Source organism: Bemisia tabaci, chromosome 6, assembly GCF_918797505.1.
Source record: "Bemisia tabaci chromosome 6, PGI_BMITA_v3".
Lineage (NCBI taxonomy): Eukaryota > Metazoa > Arthropoda > Insecta > Hemiptera > Aleyrodidae > Bemisia > Bemisia tabaci.
This window is the reverse complement of record NC_092798.1, coordinates 1,704,722-1,727,651: the sequence shown is the minus strand read 5'-3', so window position 1 is coordinate 1,727,651 and position 22,930 is coordinate 1,704,722. Positions and strand designations below refer to the sequence as shown.

Sequence of the window (22,930 nt, the reverse complement as noted above, 5' to 3'; positions counted from 1 at the left end):
TCTCAAACTCCATCAGCATTTTGAATAATTTCTCGAACACTGGAAAAAAAACACATTGGATCTAGAGTCCGGACTCTTAAAAACATCGACAGGAAAAAATACTCTTGATTCAATCGGATTTTAGCTTAAATCAAGAAACAAGCCTCTTAATTTGAGCAGATTTCCTTTTGATTTAAGCAAAAATCTGATTGAACCAAGAATATTTTTTCTTGTCAATGTTTTCAAAAGTCTGGACTCTAGATCCAATGTGTTTTTTTCCCCCCAGTGAACTGTTAGAAAATACGGCAGAAATGCCGAGATTCGCGTTTCCGGCACTTAGAATTGACATTTCATCACGAAAAACGCATTTTTGCAATAGTGTTCTAAACTTGATGGTGGATTTGGAACATTTAAAGACTGAAAAAAGAGTTTTAAACTTAAAATTCCTCATCCGGTAAGATTTAGTTAGTCATCAATGCTCCATCCATCCGAACGCATTTCAAATGGACCAATGGACGAAGTACTTTATCTTCCATTTTGATTATCCACAATTCATCAAGGAAAGCTCATTTTATCCGAGCGAAAATGTTTCTATTCACAACCGCTTTTGAGTAAGTTGCGATCTTGTAAACGGCGCCTCTTTCAGTTTTGCCTCAAAATACGATGACCGAACCGAGAAGACTTAAAATACACAATCTGACCCAAGTGCCTGGGCTCCCTTTTTTGAAAAAAGACAGAGACAAAAAACAATCTTAATATTTTTTTTCAAAATGATATTCCTCGGCAATTATCTAATGTACGGCTCGAATGATAACCCAATAATATGAACTTATTGGTCACCATTATTCTACAAGGCCACTTACAATGGATACAATAGAGCGCCTTCAAATCAATCCGTAATCTCCATGCAAAATTGTGATACCACTATTCGTGCGTCACGACAGTCACTTTGCATACCCGGCAATTTGAAGGCGAATCATTGACCCAAGAATCACGGTGAGATTGTCAACAATTAAATACGTGTTTTCGAGGGAAAATACTTCCGGGGTTACACCACCATCCGAGACGCCCAACCCCACCTGGCTGCTACGGAGCCAAAGCCGGGGGCCGCCCCTCTGGCTGCTAAGGAGTGGGCCAGAAGTTTCGAACTTCGAAATGCAATTTGCCTAGCCCAGATATTTTAGTAAGGCTAAATCACGTCCAAATGGCCCAACAAAGAAAAGGAAAATATCCTCGTAATAGAGCAGAAATACATCATTATGTGTGAAGACCGACCCCATAACGTTTCTTGAACAACGACACAGGGATTTCACATTCAAAATCAATGGGGCTATCCCTCCTTATATTGCCGCGCTAAGGAAAAACGTCGTATGAGTCTTAAAGAGTTGCTAAACCCCTGACAAATCATTGATTTTTAAGGAAGGTCAAGAGTATTTTTTTCTCAAATTTGCACGTACTTTAGATCAAACTTCGAATGTAATTCTCCAAATATTTGGGAGAAAAATACACAAAAATTTCCTCAGAAATCCGTATCTCATCGAAGGGAATTTGGCGACGCCCGAAGGCTCTCGCCGCGTTTTTTTCGTGCCACGGCAGAATGGTAGAGCGGACCTTGACTTCAACGCAAACATATTTTATCCGAGATAAAGATGGAACTTCCGTCGTTAGATAGGCGGATGGAGGGGGGCAGGTTTCCCAACTCTCATTATTTCTTCATGAGAGGTAGGAAAAGAGTTTCCTAAACGATCAAATTGCAATAAAATAGCAATCCCATCCTGATTCATTACTCATTTTGACCAATGAATCGGAAGCGGATTGCATTTCATGCTACAAAGGCCCCTCGCAGCCCCCCTCCCCCTCCCCCTCCACCCCCCTACCCCCCTTCCCCCACTTCCGACCGCCACCGCGCACCGCTCCGTGATTTTAACTTTTTAATTGAGGCGCGCTCGCCGCGTGGTTGCCAGGTAATGCTGGAAAGTCAGCCGTTTCCCTCGTTTGAAGCCTTGTAATATATCCACATTTTATCGCCAAGGAGGGCAACAATGGCTCAGCTGGAGCCGAGCGCGTCGTTTCTACCGCTATACAAAAACCAGACGAACAGAGTTTAAAACTAAGTTAAAGTTCCTCCACCGAAGCAGCTTTGTTTTCCGCGGGAAAGGTCCTTCGTTTGACCGGAGCGAAACCGCCGTATCCCCTGACGAAAGAACGTAACTAAACTTCAACAGTGGCGATTTCTGAAAGTTTGCAACACTGTTTTTCCTTCACTTAAATGTATGTAAAACAATCGATTCTCGGCGAGGCAGCTTGCCACACCGAATCGATATTTTTCAATGGATTTAAATCAGTGGCGGAGCGTGAATGATCGATTATCGATATAACGATATAAGGTGTTCGTTGCGAACACCCTGTTAATCGATCCTTTCACATAGGTTTAAACGGAAGATCAATCGGACTGCATTTTGCAATTTGGAACTATAAATTCTGGCTCTCATGGTAAAACACTTATGTGCATGGGGAAACTAATGGCACATACGTTGTTTTTAAACCGGGTGAGAATTTTTAGTTCCAAATTGCAAAATGTAGTCCAATCGATACATTACAAAGCACGCTGATTTTAATCCATCGATTGTTTTACATACATTTAAAGGGAGGAAAAACAATGTTGCAAACTTTCAGAAATTGTCACTGCAATTCGACGTTCATCAATACACGTGCGCGTACGTCGCAGGCAATCAATTGGGCCGCATTTTGTAATAAGGAGCCACTGTCTCTAGCTCATTTTAGAAACAACATATATGCCGTTGGATTCCGTGTGCAGAAAGGTGCCTTTATCTGAAAAAGCGAACACAGAAAACTGTCCTAACTTAACACAGAAACAAATGTTTTATCGGGAGAAACGAGGCAACGTAGGGCTGTCCATGCGGCGTCGAAACACAACATGGGCCTTATAGGCCCCATGTTTCGATGCGATGTCGCGATTATCCTAACGCGAGTTCAAATAATCGCGCTAAACACAGTGCGGTCGGTGCCAAACTCCTATTGGCGCCTGCAAGACTGTGGGAATACTTCGCGCATTGCGTCAAACGGTGCAGTCGGCGTCAACCGCTTACTAGCGCCTACAAGACTGCGTGAATACTTCTCGCATTGCACCAAACGCAGTACGAGAGTTACTTGCGATAACTATTCGACCACGGGTGTAGACACATTGCCGCTAACTGGATTGAAGGCGCATCACACTGTGAAGATGACTCGACACTCGACCGCGCTCCCTTACCTGGCTTGTGCAACGCTAAGATCGCCGCAAAACTAGGGCCACGCATCAATTCTTTTGACGGTACCTACCCGGTTTTTACCACATTTAAAGTCTAAATAAGTATCTTAATTGCAACGATTCAGCAACTCTGAAGATATTTAAAGGATGCAGCGATTCTGAAACTTGATTCGCGCAAAATTAATTTTGGTTTAATAAAAAGAAAACAGAACGAACGAAAATATCGAGTCGAAATTTTTTGTGATCTTATTTCAAATCATTCCTGAAATTTCTCGAAAACTTCTGAAAAAACTGTGTGTAGCTTTTCTAAAAATAAAATTGATTAATAATGAAACACGTGCAGAGATTTGCAACGTTGCAATCGGAGACAAGAACACTTTTTTTTCGCGTGCAGGCGTCGATTTTTGAATTTATTCACGGCAGGCGTAACGAGATAACTATTCGACCATGGGTGTAGGCATATTGCTGCTAGCCGAATGGAAGGCGCGCCACACTGCGCAAAGATGACTCCACCGCGTTCCATTCCCAGGCTCGCGCGATGCTAAAGCCACCCTTAAACTAAGACCGTCTACGTGTCATCATTCGTGACTCTCTGCTCCGGGTTGTACCATAAGTAAAGGAAAAATATGTATCCTCATTGTAACGATTCAGAAACTCGCATGACATTTAATTTTTTTTTTTCTTTTCTTTTTTTCATAGAAAGAAAACAGAATGAACGAGAATATCGCGTCGAAATTTTTGATGCTTACATTTGAAATCATTTAGGAAAATTCGTGGGAAAAACTGTGTGTAGCTTTTTAAAAACGGTGCTCAAAAATAAAACATAAAAATTGGTACACAACTTTGCAATTAGAGATACATATGCTTTCTTTCGCGTGCATCCGTCGGCTTTTGAATTCATTAATCTCCTAAATAACTCGAGCGTATCGTGGTTCTTCTACTACTTTTTACGTGTAGTATTTCTCAGTTGATGGCCGCGTAGCGGCCACAGGCCTCTAGCTACTTTAAAATTTCTTATCAATATTTTCGTAACTCACTGTGTTATTTGGCTCGCGAATTGTGAATCTGCGAGGAAACTATGAGCATTTCTAAATGAAAACTTTAATGGGCTTTCTCCCGATTACGAGTGAAAAATCAGGAAAATGTTACACAGAAGTTGCAGTCATATTCTTGTGAGAAAACAATTTCTCGGGCAATTTTGCAACCTTGGAATTGAGTTAGGTTTCTCAGTCAGGAAAACGACGAAATGAAGGCCGTTTGTTGCTTTAATGAAGAACCGTAGCTGAAGGAGATTGGAAAGTGAATTAATGGTCGTCAAAAGAAAAAAAGACCTAACTACTCTGAGAGGAAGCTCCTTTGTGAATGTTTCTCGAGGTTGTTGAGGTCTAACGTGGAAATGAAGTAATGCCGTTTTTTGAGCGAGCGACAAAATGCGCAAATGTCGGCAGGGCTTCTCCTTTTCGAGTAATTAATTAATCTTGAAAATATTTTCAAAGCAAAACTGCGGGACGCCAATTGAATGAAGATGCCTGGCGATGATCAAAAGAAAAAATGAAGCTCAGTTTTTGTGCCTTGCTTCGTCGCTTCACGTACACCATTTCTCTTAATTACTTTATGGAGCGTTTGAAAGTGTCTCCAATGAAAAGACTTTAGAGGAGGAAATATTCCCAGCAGGATTTTAAAACTACGGTAAAATCGCACCAGATTCATGCTTTATTTGGATTACATGTTGCAGTAAGGAACCACTATTTTTGGCCCATTTTCGAAACAACATACATGACATTGGTTTTCCCTTAGATTGGTTTCCCCGGTAGATAAGTGCTTTTATGGAAGAGCCAGAGATAATGGTTCCTTATTTCAAAATGTAATCTATTATTTATACAATATACTTTTCTCGACGACGCCACGATAGCTGAGAGGCTTGAAGAACAAGGCGCATGAGTGAAATTTTTGAAAAAAGTGAGGTATTAATTTAGATAATGCATATTTTGAGAAAAATTCGCTCCCAAATGGCTCTCTTTCGGGGGAGATTCGCACAACTTCCTTCAAAAAATACATGTTTCACTCGGGGAAATTTGGCAACTCAGGAATTTTCATACGGCGTTTTTCTTTAGCACGGCAGTATGAGTCAAATTTTTGAAAGAAATTGAGGTATTGATGATTTCAAGTAAAACTAGTCTTAATGCATATTTTGAGAAAAATTCTCTCCCATATTTCAATTTTTAAGCATCACTTAGTCAGTTTGATCTTTCTTGCAGCCATAAAGATCCGTATAATTTCGAAACTTCAAACACGTATTTCTGGAAATTGCAAAAAACTGCACCTCTGCGCCGTTTCCTCCACGCCCTGCGGTTGTCTTTATCTGTAACCCACAATTGGATTACATGTTGCAATAAGGAACCACTATCTCTGCCTCTTCCATAAAAGCACATATCTGCATAGGGAAACCAATGGCATGTATGATGTTTCTAAAATGGGCCAAAAATAGTAGTTTCTTCAACTAGAGCAGTGTGCAATAATTATAATCAACGCAAACTCATGGTTTTGGAGTTATGTCAACGGTGAAACTACCAGACGCATCTCGGTTTGCGACAATGCAGACTTCCCTGTCATACTTCATCATTTAAATGGAAAACTGCTCATCGTTAATTCTTGAAAACCTCCGTGATTTTTATTCTCAGTGCGAAGACAACTCTATGAAAACTTCAAGGAATGATATTGATTTGTTCTCCTTCAAAAAATAAAATGGGAGCGGAGATTTTTAAACATCGCAAACGAGCTACGTGGTCTGGTAGTTTGAACGTCGATATTACTTAGGTATCAATGGTTAAAGTGCGAAACCTCGTATCTTCATCGCGGTGTTTCTCGTTCCTATTTTTCCGCCCGAAGAGGAGCAAGTCAACTTCATGGCTCGAATTGTACAGAATGTACGAGAATACGAAATATTTTTCCAGTAAAGAGGAAAAACCCAGGAAGTTTTTCAAAAATTACGCTGACCAGTTTTCTGAAAATAAATATGTATATGTAGAACGGCAGTAAGTCTTCAGCGTTACTAACGGAGAATGTGGTTTCGCACTTCGGCAATGGTCATATCCATTAATGGATATTTTTTTTTGCAGAACTGATCAATTCAAAGCATTTATTCTCGACAGGTATACACAGCTAATTTGCAACTGAAATCACTCTTCTAACTGAATGCAACTATGGCTGACCAAAAGTAAGCGAGTTTGCATATACGATTAATTGAAGGCGCATTGCGCAAAGCGTTTCAGTCGCGTTGAATGAACTCTCGTCAACGATTATTAGAGAGTTCAGCCTCAATGAAGAACCTATGCTGAACGTATTTTGACCACAATTTTGGAGAAGGGTTAAATTCAGTCCCTCGCACCTCCTGCCCACACTACCGTGGTAAGGAAAAACGCCGTATATGAACATTCGAATGTTGCAAAATGTCCCCGAGTAAAACATGTATTTTTGAAGGAAGTTAAAGTTGAAGGAATGTTAAGTTCCTTAACATTTTCCGATATTTTAGATTAAATTGGGAAAAAAATTGCATGACAAATTGAAAGAAAAAATTATCAGAATTTTCCCAGTAAATTCGTTGGTTATGAAAGGAAATATGCCAACGCCTGGAAGCTCATCCGGCGTTTTTCCTAAGAACGGCAGTATGCGCTTTGCCCTCCTTTATCGGAGGAAATTTGGCAACTCTGGAATGTTGATACGGCGTTTTTCTAGAGGACGGGGGGGGGGGAGTGGTTAGGCGTGGGCGCCCACCGAAAACCAATGATCGCCCGTGGACAAACAAGGAAAGCAACTATTTAAACTTCCCGGGGCTGGGGCCGGGGCTAACGACTGTTTGCACCGTGAGCGGAGCGCATCATTGGCAAACAATGAAGTGTTAACTACCCGCTTCACATCATAATCCCCTGTGGGGCATACGGATGGGGCGCGCTAACCAGTCCAAAACGAGGAACACGTTCCACGCCGTTGTCATGGAAATGCGCATTTTTCGCCCCATATAGACACTCTCCGGCTTCAATGTGTACGAACATCGCTCAATCGGACAGCTAGACAAGGGGTTTCGGCTTGAATCTGAAACTTCAGCCCCCCCTCCCCCTCGTATTATCGCTAGTCCAGGTATCAATATTTACGACGGCCTGACAGACGAGCTATGAATTGGGGATCTATGAATGGAAGGGCTGAGTACACCCAGGGAGTTCCGAAAGCACTTTATAGTCCATTAAAGCGCTTTCAGAGTTGCGCGGCTTTTCTTAATGTTCCAATATTTGTTCATACCTTATACCTATTGAATGATGTCCGAATGGAGTCCCATACGAAATGCGTTTCCCCCCAAAATTTTGAGTCACGTGATTTCAAGTCTGTAATTCAAGAGCTTGTTAAAAAGCCGAGGAGTAATACTAATTTGTTCTCCTTTAAAGAAATGAAATAGAGTAGGAGATTTTTAAGCATAGCAAACGTGATACGTGGTTTGTGAGTTTCACCGTATAGATATTGGACCTACGGGCTGATTATTGAAATCGATGGACGAAGCCCCTGATAAAAATTGGCAGTAGAATCTGTGTTCCAAAATACCATAGACCTACAGCCGGCTGTAAGATTTCCAATAGCTTCTATAACCAGCTACACAATTTCTTATAGCCTTTCATAGCCGATGGCGATTAAGCGACAGCCTGGCGATAAAGTCTATGTTAAACGTTACTAATTACGGATGCTAGGACTTAGTGAGTTTTTGGACTACAGCTCTCTTTTTGGGCCGTGGTATCTTGATTTATTTTGCGAGGAAAGCTCCGTACTTTTGAAGGATGCCTGCCATTCCTAATATGTTGGAGCGCCTTCAATTTCGTATGATACTGTGCAATACCTCTGGTGTGAAATAGTTGCTTCAGACGCTGCGGCACGGCGCATTGGCGCCTACAAACCTAACAGGGATACTTCACGCATTGCGCAATGCGTGAAGTATCCCTGTTAGGTTTGTAGGCGCCAGTTCGTCGCCGCTCCGCTTTGTGTTAGACTCTAATATTAAATCTCGTAGAGTCAGCGTTTTCCAACTTATGACTTTGAAATGTTTGCACACTCTGCATGGATTATTCTCATTTTAATTGACAAAAAAAAATATGAAGTAAAGGAAAATATAATGTGCGTTTTGTAAATATTAATGTGATTCCGTAAAAACTGAAGGATTTACGAAGCTCACGAATTTCTACACAATTTCTTATAGCCCTTTATAGCCGATGGCGAAAAAGCAACAGCCAGGCGATAAAGTGTAAAGCCCGGCGATAGGAACAATAGCCCGGCTGTATAATTTTTTATCGCCTCGTGTAGCCCGGCCGTAAGATTTTTTCCACTTTCTACAGCCAGCTATATGATTTTCTATTGCCTTCTTTAGCCGGCTATAAGAACTCCTATGGTATTTTGAGACGCAGGTCCTATCGCCAATTTTTACCAAGGGCAATAGACAAAGCAAATCGACGGTGAAACTACCAAACCACGTATCTCGGTTTGCGACGTCGCAGACTACCTGTCATATTTTATTTTTTAGTAGAAAACTACTCAACATCAATTCGTGAAAACGAATTCGATTTTTTCTCTTTGTGCGGAGGAAAATCTGTGAAAATTTTAAGGAATGATATTGATTTGATCTCCTTCAAAAAAATGAAATGTGAATGGAGATTTTTATACACCGCAAACGAGATACGTGGTCTGGTAGTTTCACCGTCGAAATGGCAGTAGAAGAGATCCTGTTGTTTAGAAGCAGAAAGTGTTACTGATTTATTTTAAAAGAATGAAATAAGACGGGAGATTTTTTTAAACATCGCAAACGAAACACGTGGTTTAGGAGCTTCCACCGTCGACGAGTCCTTTTCCTCCACGCCTTAGATTTCCTGTGATGTCAAACGAAGGGGCTCTTTACTTAGTTCCCGAATTTGCCGCAGCGGGGCGGGGGCGCTGCTGCAGGGAGTGAAGACCATTAAGCGCGCAGTAATTAAAGGAGTCTTTGAAAAATGAACATGTTGACAGCTTGGTGCTTTTTTGTCTAGATGACGTTTCGAAATTAACGGCGCGTGGCGAAGCGTTGGGCAGAGGAGGGGGAGGCTGAGAAGGGCGGTTTCATTATTTGATTACGATCATGAGATCTTTGGACCCTGGAAGCGAGTCGTCTTTTCGTCGAGAGGAAACCCCGAGTGGCGAAGCGTGAATGATCGATTATCGATATCTCCCCCATTTGAAGCTATGGTAAAGACTCGATTATTAAGGTGTTCCTTGCGTTCATCCTGTCTATCGATCCTTTTCCATGGATTTAAATGGCAGATCGATCGACTTATCGAAAAGCACGCCACGCCACTGGAAACTCCGCGCTCGACGTCCAAATTCTCGTTGTCCGAAAGATGACGACTGACGGCTGACGGCGACGGCACGTCAACAGCGAGACCCGCTGGGATCGCGCATCGTCGCACAATGAAACGAGAGCTCAAATATTATAGTGCTCACTAAAAACTGAAAATGTTAACGTTTATTACGTCACATTTTAAATTTTAGTTTTTAAAGAAACCCTCATGAACCCACTTTCAAAATACTGCGTCGCGTATTAACGGAGTAACACGCTTTTAAATAGAGAACATTCATAGGGAGAGTGTGGACAACTGGAAAATTTGAAGGTTAGGTTTGATCAGGTCATGTCGCTTTTAGGGCCAAAAAGGGGAGCCAACCTACGAACTCGAATTACCCAGTGGTACAAATTTTCACATTTTGACTATTTACACTGGTCAAAAATTACAAAAGCACGTATAAAACTTTGGTTTCTCTTACATTTTCTCAGTTTCAAAGTTTCAATCCTTAAAGACGCTTGTTTTTAATGCGCTGTCGGCCATATTGAGTAATCTTCCAAATGCATAGGTGAGCAGCGGCAATTTTCCAGTGATTTTCGTTTTTCACGTTGTCGCTTTCTTGGGCCCTAAGAGCTACATAAATTGAGCTGTCCATACTCTACCTATAAAGGTGCTCTACTTTTAAAGTCTCTACATCCTGTCCGACCTCTCAAAATGACGTGTATCCACTGTGCGCCGCGGGGAGAGTTCTCGCGAAAAAAAATGTCTCGACTCGTCATATTTCATGTTGAACATTTTAATGATGTAACGCCTGACGTAAAGAGGGAAAAAGTATCTTTGAAACCCTCTTGGTCTGGTCATTAGAGGAAAGTGAGTGACAGGAAGATAGTGAGTTTGCCATCGCGCCTTAAGTTTCAGTATGAAACTGAAACTCTTACGAAAGCAAGGGGGTAGCTTCTGAGGGGACCAGTGTGGGCCTGGTTCCCCTAGATATAAGTTGGACCGATCTCCACAGACCCGCAACGAGTCGCATTGGGGAGGGGCGTACGCCCGAGGTAATTTTGGATTCAACTAGTAGTGAAATTGCTCCTGATGAACATTCAACGTCGAGAAAAACATTTTGAACATGAAAATAAGTCTTGAGCTGCGTTTGAGTCTTATGGGAGAATAACGTTTCAAACCTCTTTTTCTAAGATCAAACTTGATGTGACTTGGTTCGTTTCTGTTCATTTGAAACCCCCCCCCCCCCCAAAAAAAAAAAAAAAAAAAAAAAAAAAATCCTCACAACATCTAATCGTCTTGGGACCGGTGCATTTCATCTTTTCATTACATGATTTTTTTTTTTTTTTTTTTTTTTTTTTTGTCGCGCAAGGTGGTTTTAAAACTTCCAAGGAAACACCCAGATCCGTAGAAACATTTTACCTATTACTATAATTTTTTTTACACGTCATCCTCTGAAAATGTTGGTTATTCTCCTTCTTTAAGTGCAGGAAATACTATGAAATCTTAAGCCATGATGTCATTACCTCCCTGCCAAAGTATCACAAGCCCTATGCGACGTTTAAAAATTTCCGCCGCCATTTTATTTTTTTTACCAAGAAATTGTTCAACGAAGCTGTCCGAAAATTTCACTCCACTTTCTTCCTGCTTTCGATAAAAATCCATGAAATTCTCAAACAGATCCAACCAACAATTTCTCTGTAAAAATATATATAAAAATATAAAACGGCGGCGGAAATTTTGAAACGTCGCGCGGCGCTTGTGACACTTTAGCTGGAAAGTGACAATGTTGGTCCGGTTTCATTTTTAAAGGAAATTACACTCAAAAAAGATTGGTAGAATTCACCATCCCTTCACGCTGTATTTCACTCAACATCAATTCAGAGTCAATTCTGCCTAAAGAAAGGTAAGCGTTACTATATAATGGTACAGGTAACCATTCCTCTAGCAGAATAGACTTACAGATTGGTAGAATTTACCATTCCTTCATACTGTGTGAAATACAGCGTGAAGGAACGGTGAATTCTACCGATCTTTTTTTTTAGTGTATGAGCGGAGATTTCGAAACACCGAGAATGAGAGACGTATTTTCACAGTTTCCCGACAAAATGTAGCCGTCGATATGAAATCATGAGGGGAAGACGTGGAGAGAGGAGAGGGGGATAAAATGTGCACCTGTAGGTAAGTTTGTTTAAAGAAGGAAAATACATTTCCATGGCGAGCGGGGATATTCGTGAAAGGGTTGTTATTTTATAGCGAATACGCACGCACACCAGCTCATGAATGCGAATCGTAAACGTCACGCCGCCAATACATGCGAAATCATACGCGGAACGAGCATTGAGGAGGGCTCCTCCATCCCCGCCTTCGACGATCAATGCTTTCCACGTGCGCGCAACCTGTGCAACCTACTCCTCAATTTGGGGCACACGATGCAATGGCTCGATATCAACTCTTGGCACAAATGGAACCCGTTACGACCTCGGATGCCCCGTTTAAGGGCAGCCAGTGCGAAAAGGACAGAAAATCGCCCAGGTAGGAAGCGTATGAGTGCGGGAGAGACAGCGAATATCCAGGCGGGACTTGTGTGGTTTTTCCATCAAAGCAGCATCGCGTTCCCCCGCGACCCTCCGAGAGTGGTTGCACCCTCGGTTGCCCCGTTCAAGGGCAACAAGTGCGAGAGAGACAGAAAATCGCCCAGGTAGGAAGCGTATGAGTGCGAGAGAGACAGCAAATAGCCAGGCGGGACTTGTGTGGTTTTTCCGTCAAAGAAGCATCGCGTTCCCCCGCGACCCTCCGAGAGTGGTTGCACCCACGGTTGCCCCGTTCAAGGGCAACAAGTCGTCGTCTCCCGCACGAAGGAACGTAACTCCAATCCAAGGTTGCCAAATTGACTCCAACAATTAATTTATTTTACAAAAATGTAAGTGGGCAATTTTTAACCAAATTTGTCTGATTTTTGCATGAAATCGGAAGAAAATTCCGTGAAATTTTCAGTTAGAAATGCCCAATACTTTTCTGGTTAAAATGCAATTTACGAAAGGAAATTTGGCAACATTGAAATGTAGTTACGTTCTTTCGTGCGGAAAACGACGAAGTGCGAGAGCGACAGAAAATCGCCCAGGTAGGAAGCGTATGAGTGCGAGAGAGACAGCCAATATCCAGGCGGGACTTGTGTTGTTTTTCCGTCAAAGCAGCATCGCGTTCCCCCGCGACCCTCCAGGGGTGGTTGCATCCTCGGTTGCCCCGTTCAAGGGCAACAAGTGCGAGAGAGACAGAAAATCGCCCCGGTAGCAAGCGTATAAGTGCGAGAGAGACAGAAAATCCCCGGGGTAGGAAGCGTATGAGTGCGAGAGAGACAGCAAATAGCCAGGCGGGACTTGTGTGGTTTTTCCGTCAAAGCAGCATCGCGTTCCCCCGCGAACCTCGGAGAGTGGTTGCATCCTCGGTTGCCCCGTTCAAGGGCAACAAGTGCGAGAGAGACAGAAAATCGCCCCGGTAACAAGCGTATAAGTGCGAGAGAGACAGAAAATCCCCGGGGTAGGAAGCGTACGAGTGCGAGAGAGACAGCAAATAGCCAGGCGGGACTTGTGTGGTTTTTCCGTCAAAGCAGCATCGCGTTCCCCCGCGAACCTCGGAGAGTGGTTGCACCCTCGGTTGCCCCGTTCAAAGGCAACAAGTGCGAGAGAGACAGAAAATCGCCCAGGTAGCAAGCGTATAAGTGCGAGAGAGACAGAAAATCCCCGGGGTAGGAAGCGTATGAGTGCGAGAGAGACAGCAAATAGCCAGGCGGGACTTGTGTGGTTTTTCCGTCAAACAGGATCGCGTTCCCCCGCGACCCTCGGAGAGTGGTTGCACCCTCGGTTGCCCCGTTCAAAGGCAACAAGTGCGAGAGAGACAGAAAATCGCCCAGGTAGCAAGCGTATAAGTGCGAGAGAGACAGAAAATCCCCGGGGTAGGAAGCGTATGAGTGCGAGAGAGACAGCAAATAGCCAGGCGGGACTTGTGTGGTTTTTCCGTCAAACAGGATCGCGTTCCCCCGCGACCCTCGGAGAGTGGTTGCACCCTCGGTTGCCCCGTTCAAAGGCAACAAGTGCGAGAGAGACAGAAAATCGCCCAGGTAGCAAGCGTATAAGTGCGAGAGAGACAGAAAATCCCCGGGGTAGGAAGCGTATGAGTGCGAGAGAGACAGCAAATAGCCAGGCGGGACTTGTGTGGTTTTTCCGTCAAACAGGATCGCGTTCCCCCGCGACCCTCGGAGAGTGGTTGCACCCTCGGTTGCCCCGTTCAAAGGCAACAAGTGCGAGAGAGACAGAAAATCGCCCAGGTAGCAAGCGTATAAGTGCGAGAGAGACAGAAAATCCCCGGGGTAGGAAGCGTATGAGTGCGAGAGAGACAGCAAATAGCCAGGCGGGACTTGTGTGGTTTTTCCGTCAAACAGGATCGCGTTCCCCCGCGACCCTCGGAGAGTGGTTGCACCCTCGGTTGCCCCGTTCAAAGGCAACAAGTGCGAGAGAGACAGAAAATCGCCCAGGTAGCAAGCGTATAAGTGCGAGAGAGACAGAAAATCCCCGGGGTAGGAAGCGTATGAGTGCGAGAGAGACAGCAAATAGCCAGGCGGGACTTGTGTGGTTTTTCCGTCAAACAGGATCGCGTTCCCCCGCGACCCTCGGAGAGTGGTTGCACCCTCGGTTGCCCCGTTCAAAGGCAACAAGTGCGAGAGAGACAGAAAATCGCCCAGGTAGCAAGCGTATAAGTGCGAGAGAGACAGAAAATCCCCGGGGTAGGAAGCGTATGAGTGCGAGAGAGACAGCAAATAGCCAGGCGGGACTTGTGTGGTTTTTCCGTCAAACAGGATCGCGTTCCCCCGCGACCCTCGGAGAGTGGTTGCACCCTCGGTTGCCCCGTTCAAAGGCAACAAGTGCGAGAGAGACAGAAAATCGCCCAGGTAGCAAGCGTATAAGTGCGAGAGAGACAGAAAATCCCCGGGGTAGGAAGCGTATGAGTGCGAGAGAGACAGCAAATAGCCAGGCGGGACTTGTGTGGTTTTTCCGTCAAACAGGATCGCGTTCCCCCGCGACCCTCGGAGAGTGGTTGCACCCTCGGTTGCCCCGTTCAAAGGCAACAAGTGCGAGAGAGACAGAAAATCGCCCAGGTAGCAAGCGTATAAGTGCGAGAGAGACAGAAAATCCCCGGGGTAGGAAGCGTATGAGTGCGAGAGAGACAGCAAATAGCCAGGCGGGACTTGTGTGGTTTTTCCGTCAAACAGGATCGCGTTCCCCCGCGACCCTCGGAGAGTGGTTGCACCCTCGGTTGCCCCGTTCAAAGGCAACAAGTGCGAGAGAGACAGAAAATCGCCCAGGTAGCGAGCGTATAAGTGCGAGAGAGACAGAAAATCCCCGGGGTAGGAAGCGTATGAGTGCGAGAGAGACAGCAAATAGCCAGGCGGGACTTGTGTGGTTTTTCCGTCAAACAGGATCGCGTTCCCCCGCGACCCTCGGAGAGTGGTTGCACCCTCGGTTGCCCCGTTCAAAGGCAACAAGTGCGAGAGAGACAGAAAATCGCCCAGGTAGCGAGCGTATAAGTGCGAGAGAGACAGAAAATCCCCGGGGTAGGAAGCGTATGAGTGCGAGAGAGACAGCAAATAGCCAGGCGGGACTTGTGTGGTTTTTCCGTCAAACAGGATCGCGTTCCCCCGCGACCCTCGGAGAGTGGTTGCACCCTCGGTTGCCCCGTTCAAAGGCAACAAGTGCGAGAGAGACAGAAAATCGCCCAGGTAGCGAGCGTATAAGTGCGAGAGAGACAGAAAATCCCCGGGGTAGGAAGCGTATGAGTGCGAGAGAGACAGCAAATAGCCAGGCGGGACTTGTGTGGTTTTTCCGTCAAACAGGATCGCGTTCCCCCGCGACCCTCGGAGAGTGGTTGCACCCTCGGTTGCCCCGTTCAAAGGCAACAAGTGCGAGAGAGACAGAAAATCGCCCAGGTAGCAAGCGTATAAGTGCGAGAGAGACAGAAAATCCCCGGGGTAGGAAGCGTATGAGTGCGAGAGAGACAGCAAATAGCCAGGCGGGACTTGTGTGGTTTTTCCGTCAAACAGGATCGCGTTCCCCCGCGACCCTCGGAGAGTGGTTGCACCCTCGGTTGCCCCGTTCAAAGGCAACAAGTGCGAGAGAGACAGAAAATCGCCCAGGTAGCAAGCGTATAAGTGCGAGAGAGACAGAAAATCCCCGGGGTAGGAAGCGTATGAGTGCGAGAGAGACAGCAAATAGCCAGGCGGGACTTGTGTGGTTTTTCCGTCAAACAGGATCGCGTTCCCCCGCGACCCTCGGAGAGTGGTTGCACCCTCGGTTGCCCCGTTCAAAGGCAACAAGTGCGAGAGAGACAGAAAATCGCCCAGGTAGCAAGCGTATAAGTGCGAGAGAGACAGAAAATCCCCGGGGTAGGAAGCGTATGAGTGCGAGAGAGACAGCAAATAGCCAGGCGGGACTTGTGTGGTTTTTCCGTCAAACAGGATCGCGTTCCCCCGCGACCCTCGGAGAGTGGTTGCACCCTCGGTTGCCCCGTTCAAAGGCAACAAGTGCGAGAGAGACAGAAAATCGCCCAGGTAGCAAGCGTATAAGTGCGAGAGAGACAGAAAATCCCCGGGGTAGGAAGCGTATGAGTGCGAGAGAGACAGCAAATAGCCAGGCGGGACTTGTGTGGTTTTTCCGTCAAACAGGATCGCGTTCCCCCGCGACCCTCGGAGAGTGGTTGCACCCTCGGTTGCCCCGTTCAAAGGCAACAAGTGCGAGAGAGACAGAAAATCGCCCAGGTAGCAAGCGTATAAGTGCGAGAGAGACAGAAAATCCCCGGGGTAGGAAGCGTATGAGTGCGAGAGAGACAGCAAATAGCCAGGCGGGACTTGTGTGGTTTTTCCGTCAAACAGGATCGCGTTCCCCCGCGACCCTCGGAGAGTGGTTGCACCCTCGGTTGCCCCGTTCAAAGGCAACAAGTGCGAGAGAGACAGAAAATCGCCCAGGTAGCGAGCGTATAAGTGCGAGAGAGACAGAAAATCCCCGGGGTAGGAAGCGTATGAGTGCGAGAGAGACAGCAAATAGCCAGGCGGGACTTGTGTGGTTTTTCCGTCAAACAGGATCGCGTTCCCCCGCGACCCTCGGAGAGTGGTTGCACCCTCGGTTGCCCCGTTCAAAGGCAACAAGTGCGAGAGAGACAGAAAATCGCCCAGGTAGCAAGCGTATAAGTGCGAGAGAGACAGAAAATCCCCGGGGTAGGAAGCGTATGAGTGCGAGAGAGACAGCAAATAGCCAGGCGGGACTTGTGTGGTTTTTCCGTCAAACAGGATCGCGTTCCCCCGCGACCCTCGGAGAGTGGTTGCACCCTCGGTTGCCCCGTTCAAAGGCAACAAGTGCGAGAGAGACAGAAAATCGCCCAGGTAGCAAGCGTATAAGTGCGAGAGAGACAGAAAATCCCCGGGGTAGGAAGCGTATGAGTGCGAGAGAGACAGCAAATAGCCAGGCGGGACTTGTGTGGTTTTTCCGTCAAACAGGATCGCGTTCCCCCGCGACCCTCGGAGAGTGGTTGCACCCTCGGTTGCCCCGTTCAAAGGCAACAAGTGCGAGAGAGACAGAAAATCGCCCAGGTAGCAAGCGTATAAGTGCGAGAGAGACAGAAAATCCCCGGGGTAGGAAGCGTATGAGTGCGAGAGAGACAGCAAATAGCCAGGCGGGACTTGTGTGGTTTTTCCGTCAAACAGGATCGCGTTCCCCCGCGACCCTCGGAGAGTGGTTGCACCCTCGGTTGCCCCGTTCAAAGGCAACAAGTGCGAGAGAGACAGAAAATCGCCCAGGTAGCAAGCGTATAAGTGCGAGAGAGACAGAAAATCCCCGGGGTAGGAAGCGTATGAGTGCGAGAGAGACAGCAAATAGCCAGGCGGGACTTGTGTGGTTTTTCCGTCAAACAGGATCGCGTTCCCCCGCGACCCTCGGAGAGTGGTTGCACCCTCGGTTGCCCCGTTCAAAGGCAACAAGTGCGAGAGAGACAGAAAATCGCCCAGGTAGCAAGCGTATAAGTGCGAGAGAGACAGAAAATCCCCGGGGTAGGAAGCGTATGAGTGCGAGAGAGACAGCAAATAGCCAGGCGGGACTTGTGTGGTTTTTCCGTCAAACAGGATCGCGTTCCCCCGTGACCTTCCGAGAGTGGTTTCACTCTCGGTCGTTACGTTGCTTAAAAGAAGAAGCTCAATATTCAAAGATGCGCTTCCACCTCCACTCGAATCGGACAGCACCACAACATTCTCCTCTCAGATTCGTTGTTGCACCAGTCAAATGATAAATATGAAAAATTTGAAACTGAAAAAAAAAAAGATTGGTAGAATTTACCATCCCTTCACGGTGTATTTCACACAGCGTCGATTTAGAGTCAATTCCACCGGAAGAAAGGTCAACGTTACTTTATAATGGTACTGGTAACCGTTCCTCTGGCAGAATCGACTTGAGGATTGATAGAATTTACCATTTCTTCACACTGTGTGAAATACAGCGTAAAGGAATGGTCAATTCTACCAATTTTTTTTTTTCAGTCCAAATTTCCGTGAAATATTTAATCGATACACGGACTTTATTTCCACTTTTTTTACGTCCACAGACTTTTCGTTCACAAATTTTACGTCCACAGTTCTAAAGCCCACACTATTGGTAAGCTTATTACTTAAACGTCCACTAAGTTAAGGCCACAAATGTAAAGTCTACTAAAATCAAATTCAAGCGTCATATTTTAGTCCGTGTGTAAAATTATATTTACAATATCGAAAGGAGTAAATTAAGAGAGAATAAGGTGTTGTTGTCGTAACTCATATTTTAAATGAAATGTTAATTTCTTCTCTTGATTCATCTTTTCAAATTGTCTTTGGTAAATACTTGGTTTCATTTCTATCCTTGAAATTTCCGATATAAAATATGCCTTGAATGCACATTCTTTTTTGTTTTAATGAAATTGATTACTTTAAAACGTGGTAAATATTTGTAAAACCTTTTCCAAGCAATGGCATCGATATGAATCTCAATGAGCCGTAGTTGTGATGATAGAAACTATACAAAAATTAATAAAAGCGGAAAAAAACTAAGAAGCACGCAATTTTTTGTTTTTAAATTATTTGTACATCGACCTTCTTAAGTCAAATACGTCCAATTTTGAACGTTTAGTTGCGCTTACACCACGCTGCAGCACAGTAAAAGCCCAAAACATAAAAGAATAAATTTGAATGCTTTGGAAATCATAAAATTTGACACGGAACCACTATTATATTTACAAAAAAAAACACATTATATTTTCCAGCAGTACATATTTCTTTTTCATCAGTTTAAAAGGGAATAATCAATGGAGAGAGTGCAAACATTTCAAAATCATGAGTTGAAAAACGCTGACTCCGCGAGTTTAAATATTAGAGCCCAACACAGAGCGGAGTGGCGTGTTAGCAGCGCAGAACGCGCACTGGCGCCCTCAAATCTAACGGGATACTTCACGCATTGCGCAACGCGTGAAGCACCCGTTAGGTTTGTAGGAGCCCATGCGCGTGACACGCTGGTTGCCTGCCGCGCCGCAACGCTTTAAGCAACTATTTCGCGTCAGAGGCGTTGCACAGTATCCTACAAGATTGAAGGCGCACGAAATAACTAGTTAAAGGGGACTTTCAATTTTGACTGTATCTGTTACTGAAAAATGTTTAATTTGGCATTGGAGCGTTTCCTAGGCTCCCGCTTTGGTTTTCATCTTATCATAACCGTACACTGTACACATGAACAAATTGTTTTATCTGCTCTTAGAGTCTGTTCTCTTTCATGACTTGATTCATGAATGACATGTTTTTAAGAATGAAGGAACTCTTCACCTCTCTTAATTTAAAAATCTAAATTTTCGTATATACCCCCATTTTCAAAATTCTCTGTAAAGACGTTAATAGCCTGTGACGTTGAACGTCTTAAAATATACTAACTTACTAACTAGTAGTAGTATGCATTTATTTTTGAGGTGGTTCCTGTCATTTAAATGAGAAGAGTAAAATGTGGACATAACACGTCCACAATTTGGACAATTTTGGACATATTCATGGTTGGACATTAAATCATGTGGACTTAATAGAGACTGGACTTAACGTTTAGTGGACATAAATAGCGGTGGACATTTATTTAATGGACGAAAGGTAGGTGGACATATAAAGTCCTGGAAGTATTTCATCAAGCGATGAAAATAAGAAAAAGATGAAACATATTTTGAGAGACTGGCTATGCAACACGTGCTAAAAATACGACAATGAAAAAATTATTTCCATAGCTAAAGCGTGAAACCAAGTTTCTCCATTTGCGACGTTGCAGATTTCCATTCTTTATTTTTTTAAATTTTTTTTTTCAGGGAAACTGGTCATCGTGATTTTCAGAAAACCTTGATTTTTCTTCTGTATTAACAGAATATTCTGTATAAAGTTCAAGCTATAAAGTATGCTTGTTTTCCTTCAAAAGCGGGAATTTTGAGATACATGGTTCCGCACATTGTCTATCGGTTTGACTCTCGTGTAATTTCCAAAATAGTTATCAATATCTCTCATATTTTTCTTAAATTTCACAAAATATTGCCCATGGAATTTCAAAATTTTATTTTTACGAAAAATTGCTACGCTGTTTGGAGATGAAAAAGATCTCTTTCTCGTTATTAGATCTGCGCATCACCATCAGTTACATAAATTGTGGACTTTTTAGCCACTATAAGTATTTTCTTGGAAACATCGAGATACCAAGTACCGACGTCAGTTTAGTTCGGAGATTCATAAAAAGATTTCAACTTTGACAGCCTTTGCAGCCTGGCAGTTTAACCATGAATCATTTAGTATAATTTGTCGTCTACCGGACGAAGGAACGTAACTTAATTCCAATGTTGTCGCACTTACTTAAACAATAAATTTAATTTAGGTACTAAACTGTACCTGTGCCTAACTGTAATTTTCATCCAAAATTTTTCTAATTTTTGCAATAAATCTGAGGATGAGTCAGTGACATTTTTAATTCAAAACTCCCAATATTCTCTTGGTTCATATGCAATTTGCGAGGAGAAATTTGGCAACATTCAAATGGAGTTACGTTCTTTTGTGAGGGAAACGACGAGTTGGATGCTTGTAAGGAGGATAAGTACTCAGGGTGACATGAAATGTAAAAAAGAAGTGAAAGATTGGAAATTTCAGTGAAATATTTGATGATAATTCACAAGGCTGTGAAATAATATCTCATATTTTTCAGAGGCTAGAGTATGCAACCCGCACTCAAGCACACACGAATATAAGAAAGTCGCAATTTTTACATTTTGAAAAACATGAAAAGGAACCGGTATTTTCCAATAACTTTCATAAATTTCTGAAATTTCATGAAATATTTCACGTGAAATTCCAAGATTCTATTTTTCATGATATGTCACCAGCCTGTGTATTCTAGTAAAGCTATAGAGTTAAGCGGTTTTAACCTGTATGATTGAGGTCTTGCCGACGTTGGGAGCGCCGAGGAGGATGACTTTGACTAGTTCCATGGAGTCGGGACTTCTTTCCATCTCCGAGCCCGGAGCCGCGGCCGCTATCACATCATGAGTTTTTGAGTCGCCGCCGCCGCCCCGCTCCAAGTAGTCCAAGTCGAAGTCTGAAAACAAAACCAAGCCAGGAAACTCAGAGAATTCAAATAATTTTTATGAGAGAGAAAAAACACTGAGAAGTGGCCCGAACTGTATGTAACAAGGTGGAGAAACAGTGCTGAGTCCACGCCATTTCGCGGGGAAATCAAAGCCAAGAAGTTCCGAAAATTTTGAGTCCCTCAGTTTTGTACTGGTACTCATTGGAGTTAAACAAATTTATTTTTGACTCTAATTATAATTTTTGAAACTTCTTGGCTTTGATATACCCGCGAAATGGTGTGGGCCCAGCACCATGTCTCCGCCTTGTTGAAATCATTTTTATGAGCCACAAAATGCTATACTTATGCGTCAAAATTGAAAGGCGAGATTATAATTCAATCAAACCAAATCCTAGAATCATTTATCCAGTATTTTTATTTTATGCAGAAGCAAATCATTATAGTTGGACCGAGTTCATCGGAAAGGAACCAACCCACATTTTTGAAAAAATTGAGTCCAGAATATATTTTCGAGTACCACTAGTCGTATATATTCCTCTGCCAAAAACTCAGCGTCGAGAAAAAAATGAGTCTGTCCTAGGAGGGGTTGAAGTTTATTTTTTAAATCGAGCCTTATGGGGGAATAAAACTTCGAGCCTCTTTTTCCCATTTTTAACTTTATGTGGGTTAGTTCTCTTCTATTAAACTCAGTCCAGTTACCCCTCACGATAATATATTTCCAAAATTGGACGTATTTCTGCTTAATGGAACTATGTGCATCAAGACATGAGCCCTGAGACCCGTAAGAATAAATGGATAGGGGCTCACGTCATAACACACACAGTTCCGTTTGGCAGAAATATGTCCAATTGTTCTATAAAATTGTCATTTTCATCATGCAATGTCAAGGATCTCCTCGGACCTCTCATTAGGCGAATTTTCAGGTCTGGATTTGGTTGATTTTTGTATAAATCACTGTTTTATCGCCGTTGGAATTCGGACCAGTCAGAATCGAGTATTTAATTTTCAACCAAATCCTGAAGAAAACGAACCAAAGCCCGGATTAGGTTAAAAAAAAGCGCCGATTGGCATTAGCAACACGACTTATTCTACAATATAAAATATTATACAATAATTACAATACAAATAATGTTTGCTATGGAAAATGTTGGCTGATGAAAATCGCCATGGGAATGCTACAGAAAATGTTTACAACCATCTACTTCCTGACCTCCCTCGAGGTGGGTCGAGATGAGCTCAACAGACACGTGGATTGGGTTACAAAAACGTTCAACATTAGGATTTGGTCGAAAAAGTCAAGCACGTCCACTCGCGAAAATTCGCCTATAATCACAATATAGACTATAAAGGACCTCCCATAAGGAAATTAGCTGTTTAAGGTTTGAGGAACGACAATAGACACGGCCCTTCCTCTCTAACAGCCTCGTTGGCCCCCGCGCTTCAAGTCCAGTGGCGTGGCGTGAATTGCGATGTATCGATTGCTCAGCCATTTAAACCTAAGGTAAAGAATCGATTATTAAGGTGTTCGCTGCGAACACCCTGTTTATCGATCCTTTTCCATAGTTTTGAATGACGTAACGATCGATATATCGCAATTCACGCCACGCTACTGTTCAAGTCGTTCATGTCGCAGTCTACAAAGAAAGCACGCGAGAAAACTCGCGGCA

General features: G+C 43.9%; 1 protein-coding gene across 1 annotated transcript in view; it reads right to left on the bottom strand.

The window, feature by feature from the left end:
* The window catches only part of LOC109033835 (ras-like protein family member 10B), a 45,032-nt gene that overhangs the window by 4,642 nt on the left and 17,460 nt on the right, over positions 1–22,930 (bottom strand). Inside the window, exon 3 of the mRNA XM_072301462.1 lies at positions 21,103–21,272. Coding sequence (XP_072157563.1) covers positions 21,103–21,272 — 170 coding nt within the window. The remainder of the gene's footprint in view (positions 1–21,102; positions 21,273–22,930) is intronic.